This window comes from Globicephala melas, chromosome 9 (assembly GCF_963455315.2).
Source record: "Globicephala melas chromosome 9, mGloMel1.2, whole genome shotgun sequence".
NCBI lineage: Eukaryota > Metazoa > Chordata > Mammalia > Artiodactyla > Delphinidae > Globicephala > Globicephala melas.
Window position 1 is genome coordinate 45109735 of NC_083322.1, and position 20037 is coordinate 45129771.

The window sequence follows — 20037 nt, forward strand, 5'->3', positions numbered from 1 at the left end:
CAAAGGATCCTTGTAGTGGAAGAGACTAGCAAAGTGGTGGGAATTTGAGGCTCCAGTAGAAACTGGAGGGAGCAAGGAGTAGACTTCCAGCCATAGATGAAACCTCTAGGGAAGGGATGGACAATTCACAAAGTGAGCTTCTGCTTCAAGCACTGCTACCACCACGAACTGCTAACACTCACTGCTAACTAACCACTACTGATGCCAGTTAAGACCTCAGGAGGGGCTTCTCTGGCGGTGCAGTGGTTAACAATCTGCCTGCCAATGCAGGGGACACAGGTTCGAGCCCTGGTCTGGGAAGATTCCACATGCCGCGGAGCAACTAAGCCCGTACACCACAACTACTGAGCCCGCCTGCCACAACTACTGAAGCCTGCGCACCTAGACTCCATGCTCTGCAACAGGGAAGCCACCGCAATGAGAAGCCCATGCACCACAACGAAGAGTAGCCCCCGCTCGCCACAACCAGAGAAAAGCACATGTGCAGCAACGAAGACCCAACACAGCAAAGAATAAAATAAATAAAATTTTAAAATAAAAATAAATGAATAGAAGGGCACAGCCCCTCCCCAGGGTTTAGGAAAACAAAAAAAAATTTCAGGAGACCACTCTATTAAAACGAAATCTCTCCCATTTTTGAACCACTCACAGTAGATCTGTCCTGCAGAACTCAGCTCCATTCCTCAGCCTCCAGGAAGCCTTCCTTCACTACCTCAGCCTTCCCTGCACACTGTCTTCTCTTCTGATGGCCACTCTTGCCCTTACAGTCACAGGGGTTCCAGTGAAAGGAGATGCAGCCATATGAAACCCAAGGTCACATTGTTGGCCATAAATGCCCAGCTGCCCAGCACTTTCCTGGTCAGACAAATGCCAAAGTGTGGCCACAGCCTAAAAACCCTACCTCAGATCATAAAAGCAGTTCATACTCATTGTAGGGCATTTGGGAGAAATGGAAGGGGTTTTAAAAGCAAATAAACATCAGCCATGATCTCTTTACCCAAAGACTGGGTAACGCCTAGTGTTGACAGAGCTGCCGGTGGGAGGGGAGCTCTTGCCGGAGCTCTGGGGTGCAATCTGGCACCCACTCCGTCACGTTAAGAAAAGGCACAACCGCTGACCTGGCGCTTCCACTCTGTGGTATGTGTCCCGGAGAAAGGCTTGCTGGCATGGGGCACGAGGGCACAAGCCTGTGAACGTTCACCTAGAGGCAGGGGGAGACAGGACGGTCACACGTGGGCGGTGACACCATGTGGCACCATACGGCAGTCAAAACAGGCAACCAGATGAGCACATGGCAGCAAGGGTGGATGTCTTAAAAGTACCGAGCTGAGAGGAAAAACATCAGAAGCAGGATGAAGCCTACAACCGACAGCATTTATGGAAATGAGAAGTACAGACACACACAACGCTATGCATTTTGCAAGAACACAGAAACACAAGAATTCACATTTAACACATTGGAATGTGTTTGCCTGTGGGAGGAGGGGAATGGGAGTGCAGGTAGAGACAAAAGAGAATACATTTTTTTAATGAATTAAACAAGAGGATCCTTGCACAGACAAGTGATGGGGACGTGACATGAACTGAGACGCGATAAATGCACGTCTGCACCGGGGGTTCAGATAAAGCCTACAGATCCCTCCCCTGCAGAGGCGCACGGTTTCACTCAAACGTGTATCTATTCATTTACAAGTTTATTGGCTCCTCTGGCGTTGGGCTGTGGCCCAGACTCCAGGAAGAGGAACATGAGAAGAACAGACAGGAACCAAGGAAATCAGAGGTGGACCCACAGAGACCTGGGCGAAAAGAGTCAGGGACAGGACAGGGAAGAAAGGCTGGGCAGCAGCTTGGGTGGAGGCGTCAACTGACGGTTCCCAGGGGGCACTGCTCTCACTCCTCTGAAGGGTGGTGGGCCCGGGTAGCTGCCCAAGTTCAGGTGTGGATTCTAGTCACGTGATGTGGCCAGCCTAGCACACAGATGTCAGCACCTTCGCCCTTGAGTGGGAAGGCATCGTCCACTTGGCGTGAGTCCTCCAGGCTGGCAGAAGTTCAGGATCGTGGCCACGCCATCTCCGTGAGATCTCAGTCCTCACCTCCAAGCAAGGACAAGAGGAAGGATGTTAGGAAGGTCCCATTGCCACTTCTTTACTCAACCCCAGTAGGGCTGAGGGTGCAGGGGGAGACCATGCAGGAGAAACAGAGACAGGGATTCCTGGAGCAGGAGAAGCTATGGTTGGCCACAGCCACTGCTAAGTACTACCTCTAGAGGATACTACTTCCTCCTTCCCATATTTCTGACAGTCCCTTTGGCTCCTTTCTCTTTTAGCACTGCCTTTGTCTGGGCCCAGTTAAAGATATTTCTGGGTGCTTTCTTGAGTTTCTGGCCAAAAAACTACTCTGTCTTCCCCAAAAGCTTAGACCATCCCCTGCTCTGGGGTTCATTCCTGCCCCTGCCCACTGAGCTGAACTGTGGCCACTGGGAACCTGTCCAGGGGACATGACCTGAAGAAAGAGAGGCCTCCAAACTCTGTCTGAGGAGGTGCAATTGAGGGGATTGAGAGTAACTGAAGGAAAAGCCACTTGGGAGATGTAGTGGGGGGGGGGAGTGTCTGTATCATCACATCTCCAAGGGGCTGCTGGGGCAAAGGGGGGCTGAGAGGCTGTGACATTTCTGACAGAGCTGAATTTAAGCTGTGACAAAGACAAAAAGGAGACAGATTTCCATTCAACGTAAAGGTGAGCTTCCTGATGATAGAAAGTGTCATTGACAGGTAGTAAGCTCCCTGTCTCCAGAGGCATGTAACTATCTGGTCCCCAAACCTCTTCCTGGGACAGATCCCTTCACAACTCTCTGTGGAATCCCCTTTTCCAGATCCCACCCACCTCGTCCAGGGCTGTTCCTCGCCCCTCTCGGCAACCTCAGGTCCCATGAGCCACTACAATCAGATACTGCAGTCCTGCGTCTGCATCCAGACGCCAGATAAGGCTGCAGAAGACTCAGAAAGGCTAGGGTGGGAGCAAAGAATGTCAGAGGGGAGGGAGCCAATAAGAGACAGCGGTGGCAGAATAGGGGGTGCAATGCTCCACAGCTGGGGTACAGGTACGTACATCCAGGTCTCCAGCAGAACACAGAGCCCACAGCAAATCCTTGGCCACCAGAGGGAGCCCATGACTCTGCCTGTGCACACAGCAACAGGACCTGGTTGTCTGGGGCACTGAGTTAAATTCTCCCACCCCTCCCCATAAAGCAAGTCTGTCCTAAAGGAAAAATGCAAAGTGTCTTCTGGGCGGGATGTTATCATTCACTCCTCTTTACCATCTCTCCATAGTTCTACATGTGCATCGGTACCATCTCTTCTGTCTGTTCATGTGTTTGTCCATCTCTGCTCTGTTCTTTTTGTGCATCTCCCCTCCAGGTGCTCTCTCTCAGAGTCCCTGGCTTTTCTCTCCATCATCCTCCCTGTCTCTGCACTTGAATTTCTTTTCCTAGACTTTGTATGTCTACCTCTGACTTTCTTGGTTCCTCTGTGTCTTGTCCCTGTCTCTCCAGGAGCTGACTTATTCCTTCCCCCACTCTCTGTCGTTCAGTTTTAGAAACACAGAAGTAAAGGATCCTTTTAACCCACCCCTGGATCCCTCTTCTGATCCCTGAAAGGCCTTCTCCACCTCCTGCTGAATGGACAGTAATCTTGGCCCAGCCCAGAGGAGGGATGGATAAAAGATGTGTACAGGAAGTATTCAGGTTAAGCTCGATCCAGAAACTCAGGACAGATTTCCACAAAGGATTGCAGGACTCAGTGTTTGGCCTGATCGGGGATTTACAGGGGTTGGGCAAGAGAGAGGCAGCCTTAGGACTGGTGGGAGGGAAGGCTTAACAAATAAGGATAGCCTGAGTCACATACCTCTTGGTTGAGGAAGCAGTACAGGATGGCAACAATGAAGCCCTGCGGGGCCAAAGAGAAAGGACCCCATCACCTTGGCCTGGCCTCAAGGTGTCTGCAGTCTTCCTACTACCTTTTTCCCCTACTCTCCGCCAGGCTGTGACTTGGACCAAGTGTTTGGGAAAAGGGAAAGTAGACGTATTCATCACTTACCATGTGCCAGGCATATTGTCACATCTAATTGCCATAGCAAGCCTGCCAAGGCTGTACTGTTGGCCCCGTTGGCCTGTTTCTCTGATTCTCTTTATTTCTGCATCCCCTAGTATTAAGCACAGAGCCTGACACATAAGAGGTGCTCAGTAAATGTTGAACAGATTGGATGAATGGATGGGTAGATGGATGGATATGTAGACAGGTGCATGAGTAGTTGAATGAATAGAGAGATGGATGGATGGGAGAAAAACAGACAGATGGATACTTGAATAGATGGATGAGTGGCTGGAAGGAAGAATAACGAGCCTAGTTGCCCTCACCCTACCATGAAATCAATCAAGCCTGTGGGCGGCAGCACCTTCCTCCTGCCCAAGGACTCAGAGGGAAGGAGTGAGTGCTGTGGGGGTCCTCACCTGGAAGGAACCCAGTCCCAGCTCCAGGGGGAGGCGAATGCCCAGGCCAGCACTGTCAGGCAGGAAGTTGAAGATGATGTAGTGAATTCCAAACAGCGGGATGAGGAGAAGGGTTGACTTGGAGAGACGCCTGCAGAAAAAAACAAGCCCAAGGCTGGAATTAGAAAGTCCCATGGGCCCCCTACCTACTTTCACTTCCCACCAGCTTTCCATATCAATTCTACACACCAGCCACCCTGGAGAACTCCCCACATGCACCGTGGGCTTCCTTACTTTGGGCCCCTGGATTTTGCTGTTCCCTCTGCCAAATTCTCTTGTCTCTATTTATTCTAGTCAAGTCTATGTATCTTTCAAAGCCTAGTTCAAAGACACCTCTTCCAGGAAGTCTTCCCAGACTGTACTCCAACCCCACCATCTGTTTAGAAAGGATCTTCTTCCACAGGCTCCCATAGAAATTGATCCCAACACTCATCAGCCTATTTGGCCTGGCAGCTGGCTGTTTGGAGCCCCATCCTTCCTATACTGTGACCTACTGGAGGGCAGGAACCGTATCTATTCTCTCTGGGGACATAGGGACAAGCACTGGACCAGGATCGTGGATGCCTAATCGTGCATAAAAGAGAACCATGCTGACTCCTACTCCAGTTATGTCCCCAGAACCCCCGGAAACACACACACACACACACACACACACACACACACACACACATTACCAGTACTGACGCTGGGTGTGGAGGCTGCCCTGAGCTGGCTCCAGTTTCCTCAGCAAGATACGGATAATATTGAGAAAAAGCCCAAAGTTCACCTGCAAATAGAGGTGCAGGAAGGTGGAAGGCAAGGGTCAGGGGTGACCCAAATGGCCTGGGGTGGGACATCTTTGGGGACTAGAAACCTCAAATCCTTGAGAGGCAGGGATGTGCAGGTAGATGGATGTGCAGGTCATTGCTCTAGACCTTGTCGACTGAGACTGGACAGTCCCATAGGGGGCTCAGGGTCCCCCTCCCTTTCCAGTCCCAGGACCAAGGGTGGGAGGTCAGGCCTTGCCATCCTGCCTCCAGCACCTCTCAGGCTCTTCTCTGGCACAAAGCATGTGGCCTTCTCTTTGTACAACTGCAAAACTGACAAAAATGCGTACATTCACCCAGGCCACAAAAACCAGTCCTAGCTGCCCTGTCCTCCACGTGGGAGCAGGTAGGAGTTTCAGCTGCCGCGTCTTCTACTCTCCCAGCCCAGCCTCACTGCAGTGGTAGGTGATCTGCAAGCAGGGCGCCAGACTCATCAAAGCTCTGAACTAGAAGAGGCCTGAGCGCTGGTTTTACCAATGGGCTGCTGAGGTCCAGAGAGGGCCTCACAGAGAATCTGGGGCAGAGCCAGGCTGGAACCCCAGGTGTCCTGACTCCCAGCCTGGAGTCATGTTTCCTGCTGTGTATGGCCGCTCGGTGGACCCAGGGAGGTTGGCTGAAGAAAGCAGAGGACAGTGGCCCCAGGCACTGACCCCAACGGAAAGGACGATGGGTCCTTTGATGATCCACCAGTAGGGGGAGCTGTCGTCCAGGTCCCAGCACCTGGGGAGAGGACAGGCCGGGACTGATGTGGGGGTGGGATGGGGTGGGAAGAGTGCAGCTGCTGGAAAACCCTTTTCTGTGGCACCCATGCTCCTCCCTCCTCGCTACCTACCAGCCTCTAGGTTCCTCACTTTGGAATTTGAGCCTTCTAGCCTCACCCTACTCCCAACCAGCCTTATCTATGTCCTCTCAGACACTTAGGCACTTTCCAAAGGCGTGCCCTGATGCAAGCTGGGTTCACTCCTTCTCTCCACCTAGGTGGTTGAGTTTCTCAAAACTCAGTCTGTTTGCTGCCTTCTTGTGGCTCCAACACGCCCCCTGTTCCAGAAGGCCCCCACTTACAGCCCCCTACCCCCTGAGCCCCGAACCCTGAGATTCTGCGCCCCCTTTGTGCCCAGGCTCAAGCCCCTTTTGTGCGATCCACGACTGCATCTCCCACCCCTCTCCCAAGCCTGGGAGTTCTCCTCGTCTTCCCAGCTTGGAGGACAGCCTCATTGCCTGAGCGTCTAGTCCATGTCCCATGGGGACCCAGTACGGGTGTGATGAAGAGATAGCCCAGACTCACGCAACATCCTCAAAGGCCAGCTTGCAACCCACCCACATGCCGGTGAAGAGCAGGGGAAGCCCTGAGGGGGTACAGAAAAGACACGAGTAAGGGGTCTTCATCCTGTGCCCACCTCCCACCACTACAGCCAGTCACACAGGACACTGTGAAGGCGGGACCAGGAGAGAGCCCGGAGACCGGGAACCTGGCCCTGAACTCCAGCACTTGCTGTAGGACTGTAGGCTGCCCTTCCTCTCCCTGGGCCTTGGGGTCATCATGAGTGAGATGAAGGGACCTTGGTGTGAGCTCCCTGGGCATCCCCGACCCCCCAACACCCGCACAGTGCCCAAACCAGCCCTCGGTGCTCACCCCAGCCAGCAAGGACCAGCCACCAGAAGGTTCTCCTTGCACTGGGTGACGTGGAGGCCAAGAGGCAGGTCAGGTAGACAGCTTCTGCCAGCAGCCAGCTGAAGTTGGTCATGGTGGCGAAATGGGAGGTGGCCACAGAGACCTTGCACAGAACCTGTGGGCCGGGGGCTGCGTACTTCAGAGCCCGGACATCCCGTGGAGCCCCGCCAAGTCTCCCCTACCCCACTCAGGCCCCAAACCTCCAGGTCTCCTCCACCTTGGGCTGCCCCAGAGGGGTGTGTGGTAGGGTAATGTGGTGGTTAAGAGCACAGATTTGGGATCCAGACAGCCTGGGTTCAAATTTACCAGCTGGATAACCTTCCCACACCTTAGCTTTTCATCTCTAAAAGGAAAAACTTCCAGTGCCGGCTCGTGGCCTCATCATAAGGATTAAACGGAAACCCTGTATGCGAATTGCTACTGTTTTTACTCTCACCGCATCCCTCCTGAGCTCAAGTCAATCCCTAGAGCTGAGGATACAGAACACCATTTATTCATGCACTGCTCCGTCCTGCGAACATACGCGCGTGTACCCGTGCATGCATTCATGCATTCACTGCATGACTCTGCTCATCTGTCTCAGAATGGCCCAGGCTTGGCCCCGCCCCCACCATTCAGCTGCTGGGTGACATCGCCAATCATCCCTCATCTACATATGGGACTAAAATGAAAATAGATGTAGGAAGCAAAAGGAGATAACATATGTAAAGCATTTAGCGTAACACCTGTCACATAAGTGCTCGATACAGATACTATTATTATGCCTTTCATTAACGAATGAAGGTCACCTGTTCATTCATGTAGCTGTTCGTTTCCAGCACGGTGTCAGAGTACCTGGTGAGTGCTGGGCCACCACACTCGGCCCAACTTCCCTTATTTTCGGTCTCTTCTCATAGCCCACCTCCCTGCCCCCAGGATGACACCCCTGTTTCTTGGACTTGCCCCAGCTTCTCCTGTCCGTGAGAGCGGGTCGTCTCACACTGGGCACGTTCACCGTGGCCTTCCCCACTCCCTCCCTATCATTGCTGCCCGCCCAGCTCCAAAGCTATCTCCTCCCTGAAGCCCTCTCCTCTACCTAGTGGTCCCATAAAATCTGGTATAATCTGTCCCCTTAGGCACCCGGGGTGCTCCTCAAGGGAGACACACGGCTCTGCCCAGGCCCTGACATACCCAGGCCCAGCACAGACAGACAGTGCTCGGAGGAAGTGTGAAATGGAAAGGCTGGCTGGAGTGAAATGGGGTCCGGCTTGGGATATGGGATGGGGAATGGAACAGGAATACAGAATGTGGAGTGGAGAGTGGAATAAGGGAAGCGCTGTGGATGGGCACCGTCGTCCAGGAAACAGCCGGAGGATTTAGAACTTGACCGCAAGGAGGGGGAGGAAGGGGGAGAGGTGATTTCCCGCTCTGTCGTTAGCAAAGTGGGAGCCGCAGGGTCAGCCCCCGCTACCCCGACAGGCACATCTGCATCTCTCATCCAACCTCCTCGCCCGCACCCGCACCAGCACCCCGACCCATGGCTGTTACAGTGGAGAAGCTGCAGTGGTCCGTGTCCTCGCCGTGAAAGAGGGTGGCATCCTTCAGGAACACAGCTCCCGCCTTGAGAATAAAGGTGGCGAACAGCTGGGTGTGGATGTAGTTCCTGGGGCAGTGGAGCCTCCTGGAGGGGGCAGGAGGGGAGAGGAACAGGACGCAAGGTGGGAGAGGGGCTTCGCGTGTGCTCAGAGCGGGCTTGGGGAGGCTGAGCGGGGCACGAGGCGAACTGAACTGGCTTGGGTTGGATTGCCTCAGATTGGATTGCGTTGAACTTGAGGCTTCAGCTATAACCTTGCAGGACGGCTGGGCTCAGTGTAGGTGAGAGGACAGAGAATAGCAGTCAGTCCCTTGCCTTCAGGGAGCTCACGGTGTGGAGGACAGAGGCAGAAAGGACAGGGTCCTGCCCAGGGGGGCCCCCTGATGATCAGAGAGAGGCGGCTCATCCCCAGGAGACAGAGAACAGCACAGGCCAGGCTGGGGGTGGGGTGAGGTGGGGCTTTGAGAGGGCAAAGATCAAAGGGTTGAATTAGCCAAGAAGGGCTTCACAGCAGGGCCAAAGAGGATTCTTGAGCTGAGCTTTGAATGTTAAGGGATATGAGGGCACTGAGAAAAAAGGAGGCAGGCATTCCAAGCAAATAGAATAAGTTCCACACAAGCAGAGGTGTAGAGGTGGGAGCCAGATCTGGAGTGTGAAGGGAGGGGTCTGCGCCTGGGGGAAGGGAAAGGAAAAGTTAGAAATGGCCGATGGCAGATCTGGGAACGTCTTGCATATCCAGGTAAGGGTTCAAGTTTGGTGCTGTGGACGACACGGAGGGCGTAGGTTCTGGAGCAGGTGGTGAGGATGGCGAACCTGAGGGCAACCAGGATGGTGATGGCCATGAAGAGGGCCACGGCAGAGACGCTGTGGCCCATGGTGTAGACGACCCTCACGGTGGAGAAGTAGGATTTCTGGGGAGGGTGGAGACGGAGGAACGCTCAGCAACTGGGCCTTTGAGGAGAGGGAGGCTTGACAGTCAAACAGGTGACATTTTCAATTCTATCCCGAACCTGCCCGTGTCGGGGCAGGGGCGTCTGTGGGGACCACAGCAAACTCCCTCTGGAACTGAAGCGAAGCTTTTGTTTGCAGCCTGTCGGCTGGTGAGGAAGCAGGGGAGGGGCGGGGGGAGGGGGAGGGGAGCTAGATGCTTAACTCTGGCTGTCGCTGGGGGTAGGGGAGGCTGCCACAGAAACCGCACGTCCCCGGGGAGTGACAACGCTCAGGAGGAAATCGGGCTTGTTTATTGACATCCAGCTTGCTCACTGGCTTGGGAACATGACATCCCCAAATAAAGGGGACAGCCGGGGACAGCTGCAAGGAAAAGCTCTTTCCAAGACCAAGGTTTGGATCCATCTAAGTCAAGCCTGGACTCCGGAGACGGGGACGGAGCGTGCAGCCTTGCGGGGAGGGGAGCGATCGGGGACCCAGCTCCCCTGAGGGTTGCAGGCAATCATCGCCCCTCCCAGACTCAGTCTTTTTATCTGAAAAAATGTCAGACTCATGCTTTGCCTTCAGGGCTGGGGGGAAAGAGATATGGGATTATGGCTGTGGAGGCACCTTGCAAAGGCCATGCTCGATTTGGAGGCGTGGGGTGTGCCGGCTAGGTTAGGGGGCACTGACATCACTCCAGGCTTTGGTTTCTCTCGCTTGCTCACAGACTGAGGGCCAGAGAGGGCAAGGAGCTTGCCCAGGACCACTAAGGGCCTTTGTTTCCCAGAACTACTCTCAGCTCCCTGCCCTGGAGGCCTGGGCACAGAGAGCGTATGCCAAGGAGAAAAGAAGACGGTGGCCAGCACATCTCCCTCCCTGCCCTCTGCCTCCCCTCTCCCTCCTAGCTGCATGGTCCACCTGTCTCCCTTGAGCAAGTTAGCACAAGACCCCCTCTCTTCCAGACGCTGCCATCTTCCGGAAATGTGCTGTAATGAATATTCCAACCTGCTGACTGCAATGGGAATGGCGGCCCCTACAGCTGTGCGGTCCACCACCCAATCAAACATCCACAGCGACCCTTCCTCCAAGATGCCAGGAGCCTCTCACCTCTTCAGTTAGCAGCTCCAGGGGCACAGGACAGGCCTCAGGATAGGGCGGGAAGGGCTCAGACCAGCCCGTGACGGTGCAATCCCGCTTCAAGGCCCCGGCCCCTGGGAGGCAACAGAGGCAGGGAAGGAGAGATTTTGTCAGGACAGCTGCTCCTCTCTCCCCAGGAGAGGTCGGGGAGCCGGGGAGTGACCCTGGCAGGGTCTGCACAGACAGCCCATCTCTGCAGCAGAGAGAGAGGAACCTTCTCTCCAGAGGCCTGGGGTCCAGGCCCAGCCTGCTTGGGACACGGTCTAGGAACTCCCTCTCTGGCCTCAGACTCACCTTCTGTTCATTGAAAGAATGGTTCCCTTGAGGAGCAGAGTAGCAAGTTGGGCCTCCAGCGTCCTAAGGGCAGGGGGGAGAAAGGAGGCCCTCTCTGCCCCTGGAGGGACCGTCCACCCCAGACACCCAGGCCAGGGAGGTGAAGCAGGCAACTTCCCAGAGGACATTTACTCAATTCCAGGCCCTGAGTTCAGCACTGCCAAGCCCCAATCATTAACCCCACCCTCCGTGCAGTTAGTGCTCTTGTTTTCCCCAGGTCACGGGAGGTCAGAGAGCTGAGGGTCTGGGAGGGTGACTGACTCGCCCAAGGTCACACTGAAAGAGGAGAAGGGGGAAGGCGGTGCTCAATCCAGGTCTGCCTGGCCCCCGAGCCAGGGGTGTGGCCACCACATTCTGCTACCACCAGATGCAACCACGTCACGTCCGCGTCCCCCCCTTCCCCCAGCACACCCCCATCGCCCCTCACCTGGCTCTGAGCTGAAGTGAGAGAAGAAAGCCGGGCAGGGGAGGCTCACCCACTCGCCAGAGCCTGCCGTCGGCCAGCACAGCAGCCCATCCCAGGTCCTGGGGCAGCCTAGACAGCGAGATGGGAGCAGAGGAGACCCAGCCCAGGGGACAGGCTTGTCCGCCATCCTGAATGGGAGGCTGGAGGAAATCAGGAAATCCGTGACAAGCCACCCCCGGCCTCCCAAGCCACGTACCAAAGGTGGAGTTGGACATCCCCTCTGCCGCTTGCAGACAAGCTCGCTCATCCTCTCTCAGCTGGGTGATGTAGTCACACTCTGGGTGCACGTGGCCCAGTACCTGCAGGAGACAGTGAATGGGATGAGCTAAGCCAGCTGGATGCTTCTTCTGGGTTTGCTGGTCTAATGGCCTGAAGACAGAGATAAAGCCTGATTCATTTCCACGGCCGTGCTCTTAAGCACAGGGCCCGACTCATCCAGGTATGCTTAATGGGTATTTGGACGAAAGGCAGACAAGCAGGAAGGGAGGGAGGCAGAGAGAACAGAGATTTGGACGGCTGCGTCCCCTTTTCATTTCATGGAAGTAAGTTCTGAGTCACATTAAACAAAAGTCTTCAGAAGATCTCACAGAGATGGCCAACTCAATAGTGCCTCTGTGTAGCAGCCTTTCTTCCTTCTTTGTTTTACTCCTCTGCTCTGTACTCCCACTCCCCGAAGGCAATTCTGCATAAAGTACCTTGGTAGAGAGAGTAATGGCCCCCCCAAATGTCCATGTCCTAATCCCTGAAACCTGTGACTAGGCAACCTTACAAAGAGACTTCGCAGATGTGATTAAGTTAATGATCTAGAGATGGAGCGATTATCCTGGATTATCTGGGTGGACCCAATGTCATCACAGGGGTCTTTATAAGAAGGAAGCAGGAGTGTCAGGGTGAGATAAGGAGATATTCTGACAGAAGCAGAGGAGTATGTGTGTGAGTGTGTGTGTGTGTGTGTGTGTGTGTGTGTGTGTGTGTGTGAGAGAGAGAGAGAGAGAGAGAGAGATGAAGATGCTACACTGCTGGCTTTGCAGGTGTAGGGTCATGAACCAAGGAATGCAGGTGACATCCAGAAACTGGAAAAGGCAAGGAAGCGAGTTCTCCCCTACAGTCTCCAGAAAGCACTATGCAGCCCTGCCAACACTTTGGTTTTAAGCCACTGAAAACCATTTTGGACTTCTGACCTCCAGAATTGTAAGAAAATAGATTTGTGCCGTTTTAAGTCACTAAGTTGGTGGTAATTTGTTACGGCAGCAATAGGAAACTAATGCAACTACCTACACAGATGCCTTTGTCTCAGGCTCTGCTTTCAGAGGTACCCTGACAAAGATATGTGAAAAAAATGGGTAGATTAGTAAGTGAGAGGATAGACGGATACGTGAATGAGTAGATGAATGAGGTGAAAGAGCAAATGAATGTGGATTCATGGATGAATGAATGAACGGGTAACTGTGTGGCTGGCTGGTAGAATGAGTGAACATACGTACAATAGATAGGTGAATAGATAGAGGGATGCGTGAATACATGCATGGATGGGTGGATGGGTGGACAGGCGGATGGATGAGAGCATGCTCGTGAAGATGGATGGGTAGGTAACGGACAGATACGTGGAGGGATAATGGGTTTGTGGTGTGACTCAGTCATCAGGAAGGAGTTTCCCAGAGCCTGGTGCCACCCGGTGACCACAGGGAATGATCCCTGGAAGCTGGTAAAGAAGCTGTTTTTCTGGAAACCCTCTAGCAGCATTTCTGAGAGTGTACCTCATGATCTAACTGCAGATCACCTGGGACGGAGTCAAGAATATGCAGAGATCGATGGCTGGATCTAGGACTTTGCATTTTAACAAGTTCTCTAGGAAGCTGGGAGTCAAAGGCAGGAATTCTTAACACCCCTCCCTCCCACTGCCCCAGACTGGAGAAAAACTGAAATGGACTGTCCAACAGGGCACAGCCCCAGACAGATACATGTGAGGGAACCCAACTTTATAAGACGTGCTCCTTACACTGTGAACATATCCACAGCCCACATTTGTGTACAACATGCACATCAAGTTCAATCGGTGTAGATTTCTGTCCCCAAGGATTTCACAGGGAGGCGTGGAGTGAGGATGGGAGCTAAAACCTGGTCCTGATAGATCCAATATAAACTGATCAGAGACAGGACAGGCACTATGGGAGGGTGGCCCTTCTCACAGGGACTGAGAAGGTGGCATTTGAGCCGGACCTGAAACAAAAGGAGCTTTTTTTTTTTTAATTGGTGAGGAAAAGAGCACTTGGGACAAAGAATGTGCACAGACAAGGGAGTGGGCAGACGCAGCTGAGCTGAGTGAGGGGAGAGCCCTTCCCATGGCCATCCTCGCACCCACACGCACACACATGTGCACACACGAGCCCCGATGTCCGGCACAGAGTCTGTATCAGCAGGTGTTTAATTAACGCCCAGTGTCCTTTGACAGAAATCCAGGCACGGCAAAGAGCACAGTGGATGTGAGACAGGGGCTGGGGTCAGAGAGGAGGGACTTCAAACACCAGAGCGGGGACAGTGGACAGCAGGTGGCCACATGGAAGGGACCCAAGGACAGGCCAGTGGGCTAGGAGAGGACCTGGAGACCCAGCCCAGTAAGTAGGCTCACCCCTACCTACCGGCCCTGCCCTATGGGGAAGGACACCCCTGTCCTGATCTGCTGACCCTGTTCGCCCAAATCCAGCTTGGGCTCAGCTCTGCCACCTCCTGCTTGGGTCCCTGGGACCTCAGGTTACAGATTCCACCTGCCGCCCAGGCTCTGGATCTCCAACCTGGTGGTGCCTCTTGGCTTCCTCCCCGGGACTCAGGGACCCAAGAGCCATCTCAGAGCAGAGCCCCCGTCTTATCTCCCCCACATGTCCCCAGTAGCAGTCTGATGGTCAGAAGTGGGTAGATGGGGAGAGCAGACTCACCTGATATGGGACTGTGGGCTCCATCTGCCCTTCCCCCCCCTCCACGTCTGCAGCCCATCCCTTCCTGGGATACCTTCTCAGGGCCTGACTAGGGAACCACTGAGACCAAAAGAACTAGGGTCCCTGGTGGGAAGCCTCCCACCGAAAGGAGAGACAGACAGCCCTCACAGTTCCTAAGGGGAGGAAAATTCAGGGAAGCCCAACTCATGACCCAGATGTGTGGTAACAGGTGGAGACGGTACAGGGTGGGGAACGGTGGACACTTCCAAGACTTACCCAAACCCCGCCCCACTCACTTAGGGCTCGGGGATCATCTGGCCCCTGTACCGGACCCACTCCTCCTGAGGGGAGACTCTGTCACCCTGCGTACCTCGGCCTTGCTGACCGTGGCTACAGCTAAGCCGGGGTCTGTGCAGGATGGAGGCCACACTGGGAAACAATGACTTGGTGCTGGCCCTGACCCTGCCACCAGCAGCTGAATGACCCCCACGGGATCTCAGTCTCCCCTCCTAAAAATAGAGCATTCATTGTAGGGTGCACACAGATGAGGGGCAGGAAGCACCCCTCACCGAAGAGGGGAGGGCGTAGAAGTCTCCCACACTGCACCCCATGCCCAGCCTTTGACAAGTCAGATCTGACTTCATGCACAGCAGCCCTGGGGGGAAGACAAAGTGAGGCTCAGGAAAGGACTTGCACAGATCACACAGCTAGTTTCACGGCTCCAGGATTCAAGCCTAAAGGCCATGCACGAGGGGCAGGTGCAGCACAGAGCCTGGGAGGCGCGGCTCGGGCCCCCGCCCACATATACACACTCACACACAAGCCAGTAGAGCGGGCTCTCAGGAGTCCCTGGGAGCTGCAGCTGCCTCCCCGGGACCTGTGTCTCCCATCCTGGTCCCCACGTCCCTGTCACTTGCATTCACTCCAGGAAAGCATGCTGGGGAAATGTGGCACATTCAGAGAGGGCCCCCTCCTGGCAGCCCGTTCTCCAGCACTCTAGGCCTCCGAGCTGGACAGCTTCTCAGGGCCCCAGGGCGTATCATGCGAGGAAGTGTCCCCCAAATGCCGGAGGGGAGCAGCTGCTCACTTACTACCCAGGGCCTCTCAGTCCCTGGCCACACCCTCTTCAAAGGAAGCAACCAAACGGAGTGGCTCCAGGGCTCGTGGGGAGACAGAGGGCTCTGGGGAGCTTGTCGGAGGAGGGGGTGTGGATAAGACTTGGGGTGTGAAGGGGAGGCGGAAGTACTATCTGGGGACAGAGTCTTGTGGCCCCCAGAGGGTGCAGACAGGCCCTGGGGGGAGCAACGGGCAAGCAAATTCCGTTCAACCCCAGGAAGGACCGTTTGCTTGTCGGAGCTCCCCAGGGATGAGCAGGCTGCCTGGGAAGGGTGGAGGAGGAGAGGAGGGGGCCACGGAGGAGACGAAGAGTTCATCTACCACTGGCTTGGTAGAGAGACGCCTGTGCTGGTGAAGGGTGGACCCCAGTACGGCCCTGTGGCTCCCAGCTCTCGAGCCCAGTGGGAGGGGCAGGAGGGTCTGAGCTGGCTACTCACGGTGGGTAAGGGGCACAGCAAGCAGAGGAGGCAGGCACCCCACACCTTGCTGTCCATGGCAGGGGCGTGGCAGCGGCTCCTCGGTCAGCCTCGGTGAGCCCCGCTCTCCTGCCCACTGTCCCCTGCTCCTGTCGCCGCTGCCAGCACACCGTCTGCCTCCCCTTCCCAGGTGGCTGTTTGCATAGGCAGGAGCCAGCGAAGGGGACAGAACGGCTGAATATTCAGCAGGATTACAGGACACCGTGCCCGTCTCAGCCCCGGCCTTGGGGTGGGACTCCACGTTCCCAGGAGAAACGGGGTGGGCCCCTGCAACCCCCCTCCACTCTGTCTGTAAGTCGGCCCGTGTCTGTCCTGACACCAAGGTCACAGAGAAATGACAGCCACAGGACACCTCTTAACCCAGTAGGTCAGTATTCTTTATCGTTTTCTTCTCTGAGCCCAGCCCTCTGCGGGCCCACCCTGGAGAGACTCAGAGAAGAAGAAGAGGGCCTGGGCCCACCCTCAGGGAGCCCCCAGTTTGGTTGTGATCCCAGCCTCATCCACAGTGCTGGAGGGTGAACTCAGAGCCCTGGGGACCCAGCAGAGGTGGATAGGGTGTCAGTGGAGGCTGCAAAGTAGGAATGAGCTTAGAAAAGGGCTGGGCAATCACGAAGCACCCATATGGGCTGGTCGAGAAGGTGACATATCAGCAAAACCTCATTTCTGTTCCCGGCAAGGATGCCAGCCTGGATGGCGAGGTGAAGTCTGCAGGTGTCCAGGCTCTGGATTTTACAGGGGGGCCTTGTCAATCTCTCCAGAAGTCCTCATGGCAACAGAGAAAAACAGGAAACGTGCAAGAAGATTCATGGAGCTAAGCCATCCTGAATGGGGAAAACCACTGTTATCAGGGGCAGAAACAAGAGGACCTACACAACAGCTCGGATTATTTTCCATATTCATTGCCTGGTTATTTTTATTATCGTTTTAGACTTTAAAATGAGGAATCCCAATTGGCCAGGCTACAGACAGTGTTCTAAACTGCCCTGGATCCTCCACGGCACCGGGGGGATTGGAAAGCACATTTGATCTTCAAGGGCCCTGAATGTGCCAGTACCTGGCAGGTCCCAACATCTGTGTGCAGGTCTGCATTCCCAGAGCTTGACGGGCCAGACACTGTGACACAGACGTGTTTACAGCCTAACTCGAATCATGAATGATGAAGCTCCTTGCCCCTGCCACGTCTGGATTGAGGAATCGTCTTACATCAGCAGGGCTTTATTTTTCCATTGGTGTTCATCACCAACAAAGAAAAATATTTTGAAAAGAAAACATGAAGCGTCCCCAGCCCAGACATTCCTGCCCTTGCACAAGCGTTTTCATGTGCTTGGCCGTGACCTGGGACAGGTCTCACACCACAACTAGCTCGCACATTTGCAGGACGAAGCAGAGCCCCTCTGTTGACAGGCTGAGTGAGGATGCAGTGCCGGAAGCAGAGCACTGACCAGGTGTATCTTTAAGGGAGAGCCAGAGCCTCTGTCCCCTAGCTACAGAGAGACAACAGCCCAAGATCAAATACCGCAGTGATCACTGTTGATAATTATGTCAATTAGTATTACTGAGGGCTAATAATTGATATTAATACTACTAGTAATTATTATCTAAATTAGCGATTCTTTTTTTGTAACGAATTTAATTTTTTAACGTCTTTATTGGTGTATAATCGCTTAACAATGTTGTGTTAGTTTCTGCTATATAACAAAGTGAATCGTCTATACGTATACCTATATCTCCATATCCCCTCCCTCTTGCGTCTTCCTCCCACCCTCCCTATCCCACCCCTCTAGGTGGACACAAAGCACGAAGCTGATCTCCCTGTGCTATGCGGCTGCTTCCCACTAACATCTATTTTACATTTGGTAGTGTGTATATGTCAATGCCACTCTCTCAGTTCGTCCCAGCTTACCCTTTCCCCTCCCCGTGTCCTCAAGTCCATTCTCTACACCTGTGTCTTTATTCCTGCCCTGCCCCTAGGTTCATCAGAACCATTTTGTTTTTTTAGATTCCATATATATGTGTTAGCATACGGTATTTGTTTTTCTCGTTCTGACTTACTTCACTCTGTATGACAGTCTCTAGGTCCATCCACCTCACTATAAATAACTCAATTTTGTTTCTTTTTATGGCTGAGTAATTTTCCATTGTATATAAACTAGCAGTTCTTAACAAGAAGCAATTCTGTTGCCTGGGGAATCTTTGGCAATGCCTAGAGTCAGTTTTCAGTGTCACAGCCAGGGGTCAGGGGGTAGGGAGGAGGTGTGACACGGTGCTATTTTTATGTAAGGGATAAAAACCATAAAAACTGGACGTGCTCTTAAACATCCTACCACGCACAGGATGGCCCTCACAACCATCTAAAAAATGATCCAGGCTTCCCTGGTGGCGCAGTGCTTAAGAATCCACCTGCCAATGCAGGGAACACAGGTTCAAGCCCTGGTCCGGGAAGATCCCACATGCCGCAGAGCAACTAAGCCCGTGCGCCACAAGTGCTCAGCCTGCACACTAGAGCCCGCATGCCACAACTACTGAGCCTGCCTGATGCAACTACTGAAGCCCGCACACCTAGAGCCTGTGCTCTGCAACGAGAAGCCACCGCAATGAGAAGCCTGCGCACCGCAACGAAGAGTAGCCCCCGCTCGCCGCAACTAGGGAAAGACTGCACACAGCAATGAAGACCCAAAACACAGCCAAAAATAAATAAAATTAAAAAGAAAAAAGAAAGAAAGAAAGAAAAAAATAATAAATGATCCACTCCAAAGGTCAATAGGATTAAGGTTGAGAGACCCTGATCTAATCGTTTGTGTTCCCCAAGGTTCCCCCAGGTCCACTGTCCCTTCTGAATGGGCCAGGGTCATTGAACTACCATCTCTATCTCTGTATCTGCTCAGGGTTCAAAATTTGACTCCACCGCTTACCAGCTGTGTGGCCTTGGGCAAGTTATTTAACGTTTCTGAACCTCAGTTTTTCCATCTGAAAAATGAGGACGATACCGTGCTTGTAGGGTTGATGGGATAAGCAGATGAGGAAAGGCATATAAAGTACCTCATACAGCGCCTAACTCATAGAGGACAACATGTTCCAAGATGGACCATCAGCAAAGAAAGTTAGAATCAATCAATTCTTTGTACGGAAAAAATAAGACTATCTCTCTAGCTCACATTTACAAAATATGAATTCTAGAAGGCTTAAAGTCCCAACTGTAAAACAACAAAATAATATTTTTTTCCAAAAACGGAAATTTGTTTTTATAACCTCAGAAGAAAGGAAACTTTCTTATATACAAAATTAAAACCATAAAGAAAAGATTAATAAGTTTGACCACATCAGTATTAAAGAAAACGTATATTCAAGAAAGGACCCCATAGGGCTTCCCTGGTGGCGCAGTGGTTGAGAGTCCGCCTGCCGATGCAGGGGACATGGGTTCGTGCCCCGGTCTGGGAAGATCCCACATGCCGCAGAGCGGCTGGGCCCGTGAGCCATGGCCGCTGAGCCTGCGCGTCCGGAGCCTGTGCTCCGCAAAGGGAGAGGCCACAACAGTGAGAGGCCCGCGTACCGCAAAAAAAAAAAAAAGAGAGAGAAAGGACCCCATAAATAAAACTACAAGCAAACTACAGGCTGAAAGAAATATTTGCAACCAACAATGACAAAGATATAGTATCAAAAATGTATTTTAAAATACCCACAAATCAATGATAAGGAGAAAAATAACCCAACAGAAAAGTGAGCAAAGGATATAAACAGGCAATTCAGAAAATAAGTAAGACAGGACCAATGAACAGATGAAGAAATGCTCAATATCATTAATACTCAAGAAAGTGAAAACGAAAATAATAATGAGTTACTCTTTTTCACTTATCACATTGCCTAAAATTTTATGTCTGATAATATGATGTTTGGAATTATGTGGGGAAATCATACTTTTAAATAGTGCAGATGGGAGTGGACATTGGTATATCCACTTTGAAAAGCAATATAATATAATCTTTTAAATCTATAAATGAACATACCCTATAAAACAGAAGTTCCACTTCTAGATATTTGTTCCAGAGGGC

The 20037-nt window shown here is 53.0% G+C and overlaps 1 protein-coding gene across 1 annotated transcript; it reads right to left on the reverse strand.

The window, feature by feature from the left end:
* Positions 1-1884: 1884 nt before the first annotated feature.
* GHRHR (growth hormone releasing hormone receptor) lies at positions 1885-16006 on the reverse strand. Its single transcript, XM_030856970.2, has 13 exons — positions 15950-16006; positions 11660-11762; positions 11425-11532; positions 10635-10738; positions 9411-9508; positions 8552-8684; positions 6986-7139; positions 6638-6698; positions 6003-6072; positions 5221-5312; positions 4508-4637; positions 3903-3944; positions 1885-2093 (listed from the first exon to the last, which is right to left on the reverse strand). Exons 1-13 carry the CDS (start codon positions 16004-16006, stop codon positions 1968-1970), a joined length of 1278 nt encoding a protein of 425 aa, XP_030712830.1. The 3' UTR covers positions 1885-1967.
* Positions 16007-20037: the final 4031 nt, after the last annotated feature.

What these genes read in the sequence shown, in the direction of transcription:
- GHRHR (XM_030856970.2), bottom strand. Translation starts at nt 16,006, where the DNA reads ATGGACAGCAAGGTGTGGGGTGCCTGCCTCCTCTGCTTGCTGTGCCCC. An exon ending in GCTGGTCCTTGCTGGCTGGG is followed by an intron (nt 6,699 to 6,985) that starts GTGAGCACCGAG and finishes GTACCCCCTCAG; the next exon opens with GGCTTCCCCTGCTCTTCACC. An exon ending in CCATCGTCCTTTCCGTTGGG is followed by an intron (nt 5,313 to 6,002) that starts GTCAGTGCCTGG and finishes CTCTATTTGCAG; the next exon opens with GTGAACTTTGGGCTTTTTCT.